The 16006-nt window shown below is 59.8% G+C and overlaps 2 protein-coding genes across 8 annotated transcripts in view; one reads left to right on the plus strand and one right to left on the minus strand.

The window, feature by feature from the left end:
* The first annotated feature begins 1257 nt into the window (after positions 1 to 1257).
* On the plus strand, positions 1258 to 15056 carry LRRC61 (leucine rich repeat containing 61). Of its 5 annotated transcripts, none has more exons than XM_049642081.1 (4): positions 1258 to 1546; positions 3638 to 3809; positions 4192 to 4351; positions 6363 to 13615. In XM_049642081.1, exon 4 carries the CDS (start codon positions 7034 to 7036, stop codon positions 9623 to 9625), a length of 2592 nt encoding a protein of 863 aa, XP_049498038.1. In that variant the 5' UTR covers positions 1258 to 1546; positions 3638 to 3809; positions 4192 to 4351; positions 6363 to 7033; the 3' UTR covers positions 9626 to 13615. The 5 variants fall into 5 exon arrangements, 4 of the variants coding, with proteins under 4 accessions (XP_049498038.1, XP_049498040.1, XP_049498042.1 ...); XM_049642084.1 differs by having other exon boundaries at positions 1264 to 1546; positions 13447 to 15056; XR_007460127.1 differs by lacking the exon at positions 6363 to 13615 and adding an exon at positions 5752 to 6356 and having other exon boundaries at positions 1274 to 1546.
* An 89-nt stretch (positions 15057 to 15145) lies between these two features.
* The window catches only part of RARRES2 (retinoic acid receptor responder 2), a 3344-nt gene continuing 2483 nt past the window's right edge, over positions 15146 to 16006 (minus strand). For 2 of the 3 annotated variants that reach the window (XM_049642088.1, XM_049642086.1), the window contains 3 exons: positions 15804 to 15899; positions 15466 to 15592; positions 15146 to 15282 (listed from right to left, as the gene is read on the minus strand). In XM_049642088.1, coding sequence (XP_049498045.1) covers positions 15221 to 15282; positions 15466 to 15592; positions 15804 to 15899 — 285 coding nt within the window. In that variant the 3' untranslated portion in view covers positions 15146 to 15220. The remainder of the gene's footprint in view (positions 15283 to 15465; positions 15593 to 15803; positions 15900 to 16006) is intronic. The other variant, XM_049642087.1, reaches the window with a different exon arrangement.

Below are 16006 nucleotides of genomic sequence, written 5' to 3' on the forward strand. Positions count from 1 at the left end.
GCAGTGTCCTCTCAATGAAAACACTAAAGATGGGGGGGGGAGGGGAGGAGGAGGATACTAGAGTAGATATTCTAAAGTTCTCAGGAAAAAATAAACGGAGAAATAACCAGGAAATTACTGGAAAAGCAGAGTATTGAGGATACTCCCAGGTATTTGAAAGTATGACAGAGTCACGATGTGCAAAGCTACAGAAATGAAAACAATGGTGCTGGCACATGGACTGAATCAAGTAACATTAAAAATGACTTGATGGGGCACCTAGTCAGCATCTGACTATAGATTTTGACCCAGGTCATGAGCTCACCATTGGTGAGTTCCAGCCTCGCATCAGGCTCCTCTGTGACAGTGCGGAGCCGGCTTGGGAATCCTCTCTGGTCTTCTCTCTGCCCCTCCCTGGCTTGTGCGCACTTATGCTCTCTCTTCCCCTTAAATTTAAAAATAACACTTTAAAAGGTGACTCGGTAAATTGTAAAGATGTGTACTCTTGTTGCAGAGGTCCTAGTTTTAGCCCAAACAGGAGGACTGGACCAGCCTGGAGTCGATTTGCTGGGGGCCAGGGGAGGGACGCGATGAGGGTAAAAACCGAGACCACCCCTGGCAAGATGAATAGGAACGACTGCCCAAGGCTAGGTAGTGACCCCAGCCTAGGCCCTTTCATCAGTCTGACCCTAGGGCTGCCAAGAAGCTCAAGGCAGCCTGTGAGACAAGAATTGGGCGCTTTCGTGGAAGAACACGGCATTCTCTGCTCAACCCAAGGGGCGCAGCCTCCGTGGCCCCTGAACGCCTGTTTGCGGAGGTGGTAGCGCGTCCCAGGAGACATGGGCGAAGCCTTCGCGGCACCGCCAAGCGGTGGGAAACCGTCCCGGGAGACACCCCGAGAGGGCTTCCCGAAATGCCGCGCGAGCCTTCAAGGCTGGAAGAGACCCCGACAACATGTCCATTACAATGGCTGCGGTTCCGTCTGTCTGCGCGCGGGTCGCACTAGGGCATCTTCCCCGGGAGCAGGGAGCCCGGGTCGGAAAGGGCCTTGGACATCAGCTAGGGAGGAAGACTAGGCCACCGCTGTCTCTTCGCGCGTGTGACTGCTTTCTCCGAGGCCACGCAGCTGAAGCAGCGCTATTAAACTAGTGCTAGGGTTTCCCAGCCACGGTGAGAAGAACGCGCGACTTCGGGCGGAGCGGACCCCGCAACCCTAGGGCTTCCGGCCGCGGCCGCCCGCGCCTGCGCACTGCGGGGCGCGGGCCGCCAGCTGGAGGAGCGTACCATCCGCAGGCAGGGGTGGGCGCGCGTCGCTCCCGGAAGTAGCCCCTGCGCGTCCCGGAAGTCGAGCCCCCTACCCCGGCTCCTTTGGGCCTTTGGGCCTTTGGTGTCTTCCGGGGGCTCCCGCCGTGGCTGGAGGTGAGGCGCGGTGGCCGGTGGGGCGGTGGGCTCGTCGCTGCCGACTGCTGCGGGGCTGTCGGCTGCGGCGGGAGCGGCTCCCGGCTTCGTAGCTTCGCGGGCCTGGTCTCAGCGGGCGGCCAGGCCCCTCCCGGACCCCAGGCCCTAGGTAAGCCGGGGAGGGGGCGTTGCGGTCCCGCTTCACCGACGCGGACGCCGGGGCTGGAGGGTGGGGCGCCTTGCCCAGCCCCTCCCGGCGCGTCGGAAGGCCCCGGGGTCTCCCTCCCTGGCTAGCAGCCCCCTCCCAGTGCCCGGCGCCGAAAGCACGCCCGGTGAGGCTGTATGTATTGGACAGCGGGTCGTGTCCAGTCTCGCTCTGTGCCAGGGACTGCCCTTAAACAGGCTTCTACATGTTTTAGCTCACGGAACAAGCCTGTGAGGTGGGGGCTGTTATCCCTGTTGTATAGGTGAAAAAACCGAGGCACCCTAGGGCGGGATCTTAGGTAGCTGTTGAGTGGGTAGCAGCCAGGATTTCAGCCCACGTATCCTGGCTCCAGACCTCACGCTCTTCAGTCCGTTATGGAAGGCAGCCTCGCAGAACACAGCAACGGGTTCTCCTGGTGTGTAATTTAAAACAGATCTCATCTTTTGTCACTTTGGCATAATGTGAAATCTAACGACACGCGATTATTCTTTAAAACGTCTCGCTTAGGGTTTGCTGGGAGCCAAATTTTCACGCGTGGTCAGACCCCAAAATGTATAGTAACTTGCTCTACTCTTTTCCTTCCTCCCATTCTTTTTCTCACCACCTTTCTGTCTCCCCGCAAGTGAGTGGGTGGGGGGTGGGGGATGAGGAACCCAGGACTTGAGGGCCCAGCAAGTGCCTTGAAATGTCCTGGGATCTGGGATGGATAGACAGCTCAGGAGCTAAGACAGGAGGGGGCTGGTCGGTGGAATTGGGCAGTAAAAACAGAGAGAAAGGTGTGGCATAGTTATGGGATACCCTGGGCAGGCTGAGCTCTGCACAAGGCTCTGGGGTAAGGCAGGCACAGAGAAATAGGGAAGTGGTTCCTTTCCTTCTGGGCATGCACATGGGGAAAGGGCTGCTGAGTGCAGTTAGAAGAGAGCCCCCTGATCCATGCAGGCTGCACAGATGTAGGAGACATGCAAGAGACACCTGCCATCTCAGTCTCAGCCAGCAGGTTGCTGCCTCTGGAGACCTATGGCTTCCCCTTGGGAATCTGTAGGCTCCTTGTCATAAACTGCCTCAGTTCCTTCCCCCACCTGCACTCAGGGGTTGCCTGGCACCGCAGCCGTCCGTCTTTCTTTGCTCTCAGAGAAAATAGATTCTTTCTCGTCTCCAAAGATAAACCCGCTCACCGCCTGTGCCCTGCATCCCTTTCCCAAAGAAAGTTCCTGCCATCACTTCTTTCCTGTATATGTATATTCTTTTCTCTCTTCCCACTGTGCCCTTTCTCTGTTTGGAGATGAAGTCAAGCCTTTTATCTCCAAAGCGTGGCCCTCCTTTTCCCACCCCACCTCTGACATGGCAGGCACCTGTGTCCCCCAGTTCTCACTGCACAGCCATGTCTCCGTCTTCGTCCTCTGCAGTGACCTTGACTCTGCCTGGCCTACCTGGAGAGTCTTCTCTTGGCTTTCCTAACTTGGCTTTAGTTTCTTCTGTGTCTGTCTTTGCCTGTCAGTCATTTTGGAAGTCCCCTCCCCTTCTGGCCTCTCTACAGTGTCCGCGTTGCCTGGACAGCCGCCCGCCACTCTCTTCTCCTTCCGGCCCTTTCCTTAGTTTCTGTGGAGGCTTTCACACGGATCTGTACCTTTAGCTCAGACCCTACCCCGTATCTGTCACATGTATTTCTAAAGATTTGTTGCAGAACAACCGCGAATCAGTATATCCAAAAGTGACCTGCATTAGTCAATGGGATCACTAGGGAGTCCCCGTCTGTCCCCCAGTTCTCCTCTACATGTGCCTCCGGAAGAGCTGTCCAAACTGTCCCCGCGGCCCCAGTCCCTCTGCCACTACCTGCCCCGGCCCTCCTCGCCCCCCGTGTACCGTGCCTGCCTCACATGGCCTCGCTGCGGTGCTTGTGATGCTGCTCAGTGGGTAGCCCGAGGGCCTCTGCGTCATAGCTGTCCTCAAATGTGCATTTGTCATCTCTCAGGAGAAATGTCACAAGTCACTTCTTACCGATAACCAAAGTACTGGAGTTTTTGAATGGTTTTCCTTTCAAATTTTGCATCTTAGATTCACTTCGATTCGAGTTGGTCCTCCCGGTGTCAGCCTCGTTGTCATCCTTGTGTGCTCTGGTGGCTTAAGAGAAGGCGGTGTGTTACCATCGGCGACTGCACCCGCGCAAGGTCCCAGCTAAACTCAGGGAGTCCGTCAGGACTTAAGGATCCTGAAGCAGTAGCTGAAGGTAAGTGACCCCTCGCAGGACGGAGTCCAAAGTCCAGTGTCACAGAATCCGTTTATCTGTAGGTCAGGCCGAGGCCCGGCCTTCACAGCGCGGACACCGCTTGCCGTGGTCTGGTGCCATGAGCCCATTTCCAGGTTGTCTTCTTGTCCTAAGCCTCGGGTGCCAGCCGGGTGCTTCCTCTCCTGTATTTGTGTCTTCAGGGCACGGGGCTGGCTTACGGCAGGTATCCGATGAATTCTTGTTAAGTGGTCCAATGGATCGACCAAAAAAGATGTACTGACGGGACAAGGCACATTGGAGAACAGAACGGGACTGGTGTGAGCCAGGCACAGTCCTAACACACTGGTTTTTTCCTTTTCTCGGCCATCACTGGTGAGCACAGGTCTGACTTGGGCCAGGTTTCAGTTGCTCGCTCTGAGCTGTCAGTGGTGGTAAAGCCTACAGGCCGCTTCCGGAGGCCTGCTGCCGGCCCTGGTCGTCCGCTCTGCCATCACGCCCCCGCTCTGGATTTCCAGTTCTACAGCCATGAAATAAGAGCTGAGGTAAGCCCAGTCCGGTTCTGATGTCCCAGAGCACTTCTCCCGGGCCCCGGGATGGTGTCTTACAGTTCGCGGCACCTTCGTCCAGCCTGTCCACGGTGCCTCTCCCGTTGGCGGGGGGTTCACACATTCGGTGTGGCAGCAGCTGGGTTCTTGGGCAGTGGGCCTGGGGTGATGCCTCTCATCCTTCTGAGGTTTTCCCAGCTGGGAGGGGCTCAGCATCACGTCGCTCACCCTCTTCTATGGTCAGAATCTTCCCGGAGCCGCCTTAGTGGGCTTGTCACCTACAAAGGCAGTCCTGCTCTCCCTGGTGATTCTGTTTTTCTTTTTCTCTGTTTCCCCCTCCCCCCCTTCGCCCCCCACGTACATGTGCACGAGAGGGGTGGGGGAGAGGATGGGCACTGGTGGGGGAAGGGGGCAAAGGGAGAGAGAGGGAATCTTAAGCAAGCTCCACTCCCAGCGTGGAGCCTGCCTGGTGATTCTTTTTAATGTTTAACATCACTCAGTGTCAGAACGTACTGGTTTTAAATCTTCCTGTTTAATCCGTATCTCATTTTGGCGTGATGAGACTTGAATTCCACTTGCTTTCTGATGTGTGTGGTGAGCTGTTAGGTCACCTTCTGCGAGTCTGTCCTTGTCTAGAGAGATACATTCTCGCGCTGGGCTTTTTCTTTCTTTCCTTCCCTTTCCACGTACTTCTCTTCTGACTTCTCCGTGTCTCTTTTCTGGTGTGCCTGGATCTGACTGTGACCTGATCTCTAGGAGAGCGAACGAGGAGAAGGGAGGTAAAGGTCGTGCCTGGGCTTGAGCATCTGGGTAAACACTGTCCCGTTTACGAGTGAGGTGACTATAGGAAGACAGGTGAGCGGGAGCTGGAGAGAGGCTCGCCATGTCAGTGTGTAAACGCAACCCCCGTTGGGGAGGGTATGTGAACTGAGAATCGAGACCTGGGTGCGAACCCTGGGAAACAGCAGGAAGAAACAGGCGGAGGAAGAGGGACCAGAACTGAGATTGCAGGGGAGGTGCAGGTGGAAGTGTGGTATCCCAGGGCCACGGAAAGGTGGCGTTCCAGACAGAGGACTTGGGCCGGCCCCCACAGGTTGAAAGAGGTCCATTGGAGGCGGTGCCGAGGGGGGCGCTGTGGCTTTGGCAAGAAGGGTGTTGACGAGCGGTGGGGGCCAGAGCCAGAGCATGGAGTCTCTCTAGGACAGAGAGAGGGGAGTGACAGGACACTGTGGGGCACGCGTCACTGGCATCAGGGGCTACCCTGTTCTGTGCTGCTGTCCTGTGTCCCTGATGCAGGCTGATTTCTAGAGAAGGAATTTCAGAAGATCTAAGCAAGGCCTCTGGCGGCCTCACCGCCCAGTACCCAGCATCATGACCTGTTTCTGATGCCCTGCCAGGTGACGGGCACAGCCTGGGTGCCCGGGATGCAGAGACATGGGCTCCACACCTCCTGGCCTGAGCTGACAGCACCTGGCGCCTGCACCTCCGCCAGGGAGACCTGCCTGACTTCTTGGCCAGGTCGGTCCCCTCCTTGGGGACTCACAGCTGCAAGTGGCGCCCCTCTGTTCCTGCACCTCCCCGTTGTGCGGGTCAGTCTCTTACTTCCGTCTCTCCAGCCAAGCTGGAGGCCACGTGCACGCAGGGACCTTGTCGATCTTCTCCGTTATCCACAACCAGGCAGAATCGCCAAGTGCCTGCTGGGTTCTCAATAAACATCGAAAGGAAAAAGAGAAACCTCAGTTAGTTTGGCAAAGATGGATGTAGAAACTGCTAACGTACAGAGGGCCCTGGGGATTCTGGTTGAGGGCTGTTCCATTCAGTCTGGAGGAGTGAATGTCAGCCTTCAGCAAGGAGGTTGCGGTTTTGAGAGTTTTGTCCCGGGGCTGATTTCCTAGGCTCTCCCTACGCCTCTGTCCTCTGTTCGTTTTTCTCCCCTCTGGCCTTCCCCGCAGAGTCCCCACGGTTGAGTAGGGGAGCTGAGAGCCGTTCTTTTCATCTTGCTTTGCAGCCTGGGCCCATCTCATTTCCCCAAGTTCCCAAGCATGTTGGAAGTGGAAAAAATCGGGAAGCCCCCCAAGAGACATACACCTTCAGGATCAGTGGGGCAGGGGCCGTCTGTGTGTACTGCCTCCTCCGTGACCAGACCCAGGAGCCCAGCTGCTTCCCTGGCTTCTCCTAGCTCCAAGTTTAAAACCAGAGCTACCAATACCTCTCACGGACTCGGCTGGGGTGTGGGGGGGGCGCCTGCCGGAGACCGAGGTCAAACTTGAGTTTGTAGAAATAGGAGAGAAGGCTGTCAGTGGCCACAGCAAGATCGGACTGTCTGCCTCCCCGAAGGGGAGTGAGACGGATCTGCCCCTACGGAGGAAGAGACCTCATCCCCTCCCCAGTTCCTCGTCGGTCCCTTCACCTGACGGAGTTTTCCTGGAGGAGCAGGAGGAAGGCACCCTGGGCCTACTTGTCCACAGTGAGACGAGCGAAGCCTGCTCCCTGGGGAGGCCCGGTCTGCACCCAGCTGCCTCCCGTGAAAAGTGCCAGGCCAGCCCTGGGCGGAGGAAGCCAAAGGGTGACTCTGGCCTCTATAGCCTCAAGTCTGTGCTTGGGCAGGAGCCCCCTGGGCAGCCCGAGAAGAAGGTGTCCAAACAGAAGGCACGAGGGCAGAGGGAGGAGGGGGAGCCGATGGGAAAGAAGAGGGCCCCAGCGCTCAGCTCTGGCCGGTCCCCCTCTCCCCCAGCGCTACACCAGGCAGCCGGGGCGGACAGGCCAGAGGTGGGCCAGCCTGGTGAGAGTGAGAAGGCAAGGCGAGCTGACCTCCTCATCGCCCATCTGGCCAGAGAGCTGCGACGCCTCAAGAAGTGGAAGAAGAGGCACTTGCTTGCGGCTGTCGGGGACAAGCCACCCTGCCTGAAGAAGCTGGTCAGAACCCTAAAAGCGGAGACCAAGGGCTGGGCTTTTCCCGGGCATTCCCCCGGCCCCGCGGACACCGCAGGTCACAAGGCCGTGTCAGACATCGGACGGTTCTTTACCATTGACTGCAAGGACGTCTGCCACGTCACCTGCACTCTGTGTCATGCCAGCATCAGACTGGGCAAATTTAAGGGTCATTTCCAAACCTCAGGCCTGGTCCGTCACTTGGTGAGTAAGCACGGACTAGAGAGAGACAGAAGGCCAGCCGCAGCCAGCCCGGGGGAGAAGAAGGGCAGGGCCGAGGAGAGAAAGCACAAGGGCCTGCCCGCAAGTCCCGCTGGCCTTGCCCCCGAGGGGCTGCCGTCACCAGGATGCTGCACGGATGCTCCCCCTCTGGTGGACGGTGGCAGGCAGCTGGCGGCGGGCAGGCCTGAGCAGCTGTCACTGGCTCCGCCACTCTTGCCTCCTTCCTGCAGAGATGACCCCGCCGCCTCCCCGCCGGCAGTCGGGGTGGGCCGGGGTGGCACCCATGCCCCCGGCCAGCCCCGAACACAGGCCTGGACCCGCAGCATCGCGGAGTTGCTCTGCAGCCTGGCTTTGCCGCTGTCCTTTGTGTCATCGCTGCCTTTCAGAAGGTTTATGGCCCAGGTCGACCCTTGCTACCACGTGCCGCCTCCCGCCTTCTTCTGCGGGAGAGCCTTGCCTCTGCTCCGTGAGGCGATCGAGGAGCAGGTGTGTCGGGAGATGCAGTGGGCCAAGGGCAGCTGTGTCCACCTCACCGTGTCTGCCGCTGCCCGGGACACGGTTGTGGACTACGTGGCCATCACCGCCCACTGGGGAGCCGTACAGCCGGGCAGTCGGCGGGTGGCGTCGGGGAGCCTGAGAAAGCAGGCCGTGCTGTGGGTTCGGGGCCTGCCCCAGGAGAGCTCTCCGGAGGAGAGGCAGGGGGAGCTACGGGAGCAGGTGGGCCTGTGGCTCAGCCGCAGCTCCCTGCAGCCAGGCTTCCTGGTGTCGGGCGGCTGCCTCAGCCTGGAGCAGGCAGTGAGGACAGAGGGCTACACCCACCTCCCCTGCTTTGCCCACTGCCTCGACTCCCTGGTGAGGAACTTCCTGCGTCACCATCAGAGCGTCCAGCTCATCCTGGGTACGGTGCGGGCCATCTGCAGCCATTTCCAGGGCTCCGCGGAGGCCCGGCGGCTCCTCGGCCAGCTGCAGCTGCAGCGTGGCCTCCCGGCCCAGCAGCCCTTCTGGGAGCTCTCGGACCACTGGGTGTCCGCCTACTGCTTGCTGGAGTGGCTGGTGAGGCAGCAGCGGCCCCTGCAAGAGTACGAGAGGCGACACCAGCTGGGCAGGGCTGGGACGGCCCTGTCGACTACGTTTTGGAGCCTGACGGACAGTCTGGTCACGCTCCTGCAGCCCTTCCGGGTGGCGGTCCGGGAGGCGAGCGCCGCGCGGGCTTCTTTAAGCCAGGTGCTGCCCCAGCTACGCTACCTGCATATCTTCCTGGAGCAGGTTAACCGGCACTTCGAGGAGCAGGGCGGCGGGGAGGTGGGGGCAGCCGTCCGGCTGGCCAAGGGCTTGGCCCTGCAGCTCTCCACAGACGGCCAGCTCAACGAGCTCTTCCACCGCAAGGAGTTTGTGCTGGCGACCCTCCTGGACCCCCGCTTCAAGGGGAAGATCGAGTCCATCCTGCCCACGGGGGCCGACATTGACCACTGGAAGCAGGTTCTCGTGTACAAGGTGAAGGAGATCATGGTGTCTGACTACTCCTTGCCTCCCTCACCCTCCCTGCACAGCCCCAAGGCAAGGCGTGCGGGCCCTACCCCGGGCGGCCGAGTCGCCAGGAGCCTCGGGGCCGAGGGGAAGGGCCAGAAGGTGCCTGTGCAGGGGGGCGGCGGCTCGGGGTCTCTGCTGCTGGACCAGAGGGAGAAGAGCTTGCTGGAGCAGCTGGAAAGCGTGGGGCTGCTGGCGTCCGAGAGAAGCGGAGCGTCGCTCTCCACCGAGAGCCACTTGGCCAGTGTCATCGTCAAGAAGTACCTGCGTGAGAATGAGACAGTTGGTGCCCAGGAGGACCCGCTGGTTTACTGGGAGAAGAGGCAGGAGGTCTGGCCAGCTCTGGCGAGACTGGCCACTGTCTACCTGTCCTGTCCCCCAACGGGGGCCTTCTCTGGAAGCGTCTGTGCCTCCCTGGACAGCCCTGCCCTTGCGGAGCATGGTGCCCCTCTCCCAGTGGGGACCATTGAACATCTCCTCTTCTTGAAGAGCAACCTGGAGAATTTCCCCGACTACCCCGCCCCTGCCCTCATCTTCCCCAGTGGAGACCTGGCCGACGGGGAGCAGAACAGCGAGGCCGACCTCGTCTGACGCCCTGAAAGTCTGCCTGTGGGAAGTGTGTCCGGCATCAGAGGGGAGGGCAGGATGCTGCACCCTAGGGCATTAGACAGAGGTGGCCAGAGTCCTCCCTCCACCTGTTTGGAGGGAATAGGGATAGGTTCTCGATTCTTGACACATTGCCCTTTTTTTCTGACCCAGGGTGATGTCATTTCCCATTCATCCATTGCTTAATTTGTCTCTAGTGGTTTATGCATAGAAAAGGTGAACTCTGTCCAAAAGTGACTCTAAGTTGCGCCGCACACCTATGTGGGTGGCACAGGGACCCCGCTGAACACCTGCCATGCGCAGGATCACCGCCACGACAGAGACTCACCCGGTCTCGGATGGCAGTCGTGCTGTGGTAAAGAACCCTGAACTCCACTGGGGATGGGAGGCGATGGGCCAGAGGAAGGGTCTCCAGGTTCACTGAAGCAGCCGTGGGACTGTCCACTTGTGCGCTGTGTTAACCGGTTCCCCCTTGGCTGTAGCTGTGTCCTGCCTTGGCTGGCTCCTGGGCACCATTTGCCAGCCCACTTGCTAGGTAGGTAAACTGAGACTCAGCAGTGGCGATTCGGAACGAAGGAAGGTGGCCTCCTGCAGGAGAGACGAGTGTCCTCTGTGCCTTAGTCATGGTCCCATCCGTGTGACCAAATCCTGTCCGCAGACACATGTTGGACCAGGATAGGAGGACTCGGATTCTGGATGTTCAGGGGTGAGCGTTGCAGGGGGTTGGCGTGGATGAGCCAATTCCCTCAGCAGGGCCCACCCGCTCCAAGCTGCCGCCTGTGTGTCAGCTGGGTTTGCACAGCAGGTGGGAGGGCGCTCGGTCGGTCGGGCCCAGACCTGCCTGCTTGAGGCGTGCGGATTTCAGGGAGCATGGGACTGGGGGCAGAGCAGAGGTCTGTGCACTGGAGAGTCAGGGATTCACCTTGGTGACTATGCAGTACTGTCATCGGCGGGGGCGGGGGGCATGGGGCGTGGGGCGGTGAGCTGGAGGGCCACATGTCTCCCCCCAGGCAGGACTTGGGGGCACAGAAGTCCCGATTTCCAGTTAATGTGCTCTTTGCTCCTCTGTTTCCTCTCCTGCAAAAAGCATTCTTCCCAGCTGTAACGTGGGGAGCACGTACAACTCCTCCCTTCCTCCCACCACCGCCCCTACCCGGTCCTCCCGTCCTTTCCCTCCACAGCAGCCATCTCCGTCTAGACGGTCATCGAGCCGGTTCTCCAGGGCATGGCTCCCTAACCGTCGTGGTCAGTCTGTGGGCTTGCCCCTGCCCGGGGGCCTCATCTCTGAGTCTGGTGGGCGTTGGAACAGTGTCCGTCACTGGGTCCTTGCACGCCTCCCTCTGGCTGCTCGTCAGTGCCCTCCACTCAGCCTCATAAATGTTGGTGTTCTTTCGACGTCGGCCCATGACTGCTCCCTTTCTCTGTGCGCCAGGGGCTCCTGACCACATTCACCCCCAAAATAGCGTGTGGTTGGGAGGCTGTGCGTAATCCCGGACAGAGGCCTGCAGATACTTAAAGAGGTCTGTGTCCTCCAGAAGCCTGGCCTGTGAGCCACACATTCTCCCTGGGCACCTCTGCGGATGACGCTTGAGTCCCTTCAGCCTAGAGCTTCGACTGCCTCCTAGGCCCGATGCACACGGTCACCTCCAGCTGGATGTCTTCTTGCCCCCTCCCTCAGGCTGTCCCATGTGCCCCACATGTCGGGGAAGGGAGCCCCTGCATCCAGTGACGTGGCTAGACCCTTGGAAGCTGTTCTACACGCTTCAGTGCTCGCTGCCTTCCGTGAAGCCCTGTCTCTCCAGTGCTTTTATGGCAGGTTCTAGTGTCTGGTGCCCCTCTCGCACCCCTCACCCCCATGGGTGACAGTTTTAAGTGGATGCAAAGTTGACCGCGTCTCACTGCTTACAAGCCCCAGCAGACCCCTTTTGAATACAGTGAACCAGACCTCTTAGTGGATGCCTGGAATCGCTTTTGGAAAGAAATGAAATGGAAATGAAGGGGTGTTGCGGACTAGAAGGAGTTAGGTAAAGCCGTGGGGGAGGCGGATCAGATCTGTTAGCAGCCTCCCCAGCTCCCTGGTGGGGGTGTGGGAGGAATTCTGGGCCCGGTTTCCTTGGAGAGGGAACTAAAAAACTGCATTGATTGTGTAAACACAGACTTGGGACTGGTCAACACCCTGGAACCCAGGTTTTATAAACAGGAGTGAATGGTCCCATGGTTCCTTGCAGGCGTCACCCTGCCTGGCCCAGGCCCGGCTAGAGTCTGCAGGGTTGGGAAGCTGCCACTTGGAGCAGAGGTCCCTTCTTGTTTTCTCTCTGCTCAAACCTTGACCCCTCTGTGGCCGGCATTGCCGATGTCCCCCCGCCCAGGCCTCCTCCCTTTTGCGCGTGGTCTTGCACTGGCGCCTAGGCTCATGCTGGCCCACGGCCATTGGTAACTGGAAAGGCCCTCCTTCCCCTGCCTTCCCGGAACCCAGGTGCTACCCCGGTCCTTCCGTCCAGGATGGCTTCTTTGCCTGGCCTTCCCCACTTGCGTTCTTAGGAAATGATGTCATGTTTGCAGGTAGGACCATTCTGTCTGGCACATAGGGATTGATGCCCTTCCGTCGATGCCGGAGTAAAGAGCTAGTTTGGCGGGCTAGGGTGGAGAGCAATGGCATCAGGACTGGCAGTGCTGCACCTGCTCCCGGGGCCGTCACCGTCCCTTCCTTCCCTTGACCTCAGGCTCCTCATTGGACTGAGAGCTGAGCCTTCAGGCCCCACAGCTGCAACCAGAGGTTACACGTTGGCCTATGCAATCTGGAGACCATTCTGAATGCATTGCTAATGTTTTAAAAAAAATATTGGGTCAGTTAAAAATATTTTTAAAAGGGTGGGGGAGTGCCTGGGTGGCTCGGCCGGTTGCATCCGACTTGGGCTCAGGTCATGACCTCGCGGTTCGTGAGAGTTCGAGCCCCACATCGGGCTCACTGCTGTCAGCCTGTCAGGCCAGAGCCCGCTTTGGATCTTCTGTCCCCGACTCTCTGCCCCTCCTCCACTTGGATTCTTTCTCAAAAAATGAATAAACATTAAAAAAAAATTAAAAATAAAATAAAAATAAAACATTGAGCCAAGAACATTTTTGAGGGGCGCCTGGGTGGCTCAGTCGGTTAAGCGTCCGACTTCAGCTCAGGTCACGATCTCGCGTCCGTGAATTCGAGCCCCGCGTCGGGCTCTGGGCTGATGGCTCAGAGCCTGGAGCCTGCTTCCGATTCTGTGTCTCCCTCTCTCTCTGACCCTCCCCCGTTCATGCTCTGTCTCTCTCTGTCTCAAAAATAAATAAACATTAAAAAATTTAAAAAAAGAACATTTTTGAGAGAACGAAGCAAGGCCTATCGTGCTGTCTTTTGTGTCTGTATATGGAAGGAAACAAAACAGATTGTTGGTGGTGGTGACCTATAATCTATTAAAAAACTAAAATAGTTAAAAAGAAACACCTCAGAATTCATAAAGATAGATCATAAAGAGCGGTTGCCGAAAAAGGAAAATTTAGAGATTTTGCCTCCCGGTGCAGATACGGAAAAGGGGAAGAATCTGAATTGCGTCCGCTATGGCCGTAACTGCTCGAGCCTCGTCAGGGCCCCCCGCTTAGGTGGGGGCCTGCGCCTGGCCCGCCTCCCTCAGGGGGGCTCTGTGGCATCAGGTCTTGTTGGGCCAGCTCGCTTTCTGCCTCAGTGGCAGAGGCTGGGCGGTACTTGGTGCCGTCGACGGCTGCGGACTCAGGACACTCAGGAGAGGCCTGCTCACTGTTTGCTTGTCTCTCCTCAGGAGCCTCCGGCCCTTGAGCAGCGGTGCTGGAAACAGGCCTCCGGCCCTGGCCCGGGCAGACTCGAGGGTGCCTTTTTCTGGGCGCGCGGTCAGCTGACCCCTCCCGGCACCCACGTCCCTGTGACAGGACCAGGGCCCGGGGCCGCCTGGACGGACCGCATCTGATGGAGCCCCAGGCTGAGAAGCCAGGAGAGGCGGACGGGGCACGAGTCACACCGCAGCTGCTCAAGTCGCGCTCGGGTGAGTTCGCCCTGGAGTCCATCCTGCTGCTGAAGCTTCGGGGCCTGGGGCTGGTGGACCTGGGCTGCCTGGGGGAGTGCCTGGCTCTCGAGTGGCTGGACCTGTCCGGCAACGCGCTCACCCAGCTGGGCCCGCTGGCCTCCTTGCGCCGGCTGGTGGTGCTCAATGTCTCCGACAACCGGCTGACGGGGCTGGAGCCGCTGGCCGCCTGCGAGAACCTGCAGAGTCTCAATGCCGCGGGCAACCTGCTGGCCACCCCTGGGCAGCTGCAGTGTCTGGCCGGCCTGCGGGGCCTCGAGTGCCTGCGGCTCCGGGACCCCTTGGCCCGACTCGGCAACCCGCTGTGCGCCAGCCCCTCCTACTCCACGCTGGTCCGAGAGCTGCTGCCCGGCCTGAAGGTCATCGATGGTGAGCGCGTGACCGGGCGTGGCAGTGAGTTCTACCAGCTGTGCCGGGACCTGGACAGTTCCTTGCGCCCTGGCTCCAGCCCGGGCCCGAGAGCCGCCGAGGCACAGCCCTGGGTAGAGCCAGGGTACTGGGAGTCGTGGCCCCCCCGGAGCAGCTCCATCCTGGAGGAGGCGTGCCGGCAGTTCCAGGACACGCTGCGGGAGTGCCACGAGCTGGACCGCCAGGCCAGCGACAGCCTGGCCCGGGCCGAGCAGGCGCTCGGCCCTGCGGGCGCCGCCTCATCCTTTGTGTTTTGAATATGCCCGTGGCTCGTGACAGCTGAGCATGGGACCCTCGGCACGCTGCGGCCCAGCTGCCCACATCTCCTCTCCTGCCTCGGTACGCGTCTGTGCGCTTTAATCACGCTGGCCACCGGGCCGCAAGTTGGGCTCTTTGTTTACCTGTGTTCCTAAGAGCAGCCCCTCCCTCCTACCCCCACCTCAAGGAAGATCCCATACCGACCCTCCACGCACTTCAAGGACACACCACCTCGGCGGCCTCTAGCATGGGTGAGGACCGTCCTCGAGCGGCTGGCGGTGTGAGGCTGTCTGCCACCTGCGCTGGGCGGCTGGGGAGGAGGCTGCATGCTGAGCCGCGTCCACAGCCGCTGCCACCCGTGGCTGTGCGGGTCTGAGACTTAAGGGAAGAAAGGCGCTTTTTCCTAAGGCTAAAGGTAAGAAAGGCAGGGCGCGTGTCTGCTGTCCTGGCCAGTCCTGGGGAGAGGACGTGGCAGAGCACCGAAGCTGGCGTCCTCCACCCTGCAAAGCTGCCTGTTCAGAGGACCCTCTGCTGTGGTCCCCCCTGTCCCGTGGGACCCTGGAGCCTTCGCTGCCCATCCTCACCCTCGCTGATCTCTATTAAATCTTTCTTTTGGCAGAAGCATCGCTGCCTGTCATTCGTGCGTGAGCTTCATTTTCCCCAGCACGGACGGGAAGTCTCCTGTCCCTCCTGTAAGACCTCACTCCCACAGTTGAGCCGAGAAGGAGGCCATACAAGAGGAGGAGAGCACAAATCTGGGAGAGCGGTTTTATTAGCTCAGGGATAATGGGATCGTCCTCCCTGGGCGCAGGGATGGGAGGTGGGTCTTTCACTGGTTCCCTCCTGCTGTCCGGGAAGCGGGACAAAATGCTAGAGGAAAGGAAAGAGAAGCTAAGATTTGGGTGTGAGGGAGGCTGTTTGGGTCGGTCCAAGCCTTTTTCCCAGGCTCTGAATCCTTCCCCCTTCCCCCCCCCCCCACCCCCCGCCTCCTCCCTGGGCCCCACCCTGGCCCAGCTTCCACCCACTGGAGGGCTGTCCCACCTCCGCCCAGTCCCCCTTGTCCTGGCCACCTACCGGCAGGCCTCAGCTGGGGGGGCAGGGCCTTGAAGAAGGCAAATTGTCCCGGGAAGTAGTAGCTGTGGGGGTCCTCTCCTGCACGCTCCACCCTGCCGCACTGCCCCTCGTGCTGTTCCTCAGGCTCCTGCCAGCGCCAGCAGCGGCTCAGGCCCATGGCTGTCCCGCTGTCCCCACTGTCCCCGCGGCGGCGCCCGCCTCCACATCCCTTAGGGAATAGCGGGGCCAGGCCCAGAACCCCTCCCCACCCTCCTTCACAACCTCCTCACCCCTTCCTCACCTCCCTGTTGCCATCCTCCTCCCCGCTCCTCTCCACCTCCTCCTCTGCCCACTCTTACCCGTTGGACCTGTGTGAGTGTGGGGCAGTGGACCATCCGGCCTAGGACTTTGTCTGCAGAGTTCAGCTTGATGCAGGCCAGGCATTTCCGCTTCCTCTGGGGAGGGGAGCAGGGGCCGGGGGAGGAGAGAGGTCAGGGCAGTCCTGTGGCCCCGGTGGGGTGGAAACTGGGGGCCGCGTGCCATGGGGATGGTTGCTCCCAGC

Source organism: Panthera uncia, chromosome A2 (assembly GCF_023721935.1).
Source record: "Panthera uncia isolate 11264 chromosome A2, Puncia_PCG_1.0, whole genome shotgun sequence".
Classification (NCBI taxonomy): Eukaryota; Metazoa; Chordata; class Mammalia; order Carnivora; family Felidae; genus Panthera; species Panthera uncia.

Coding starts and splice junctions, on each gene's coding strand:
- LRRC61 (XM_049642081.1), top strand. CDS start 7,034: ATGGGAAAGAAGAGGGCCCCAGCGCTCAGCTCTGGCCGGTCCCCCTCT.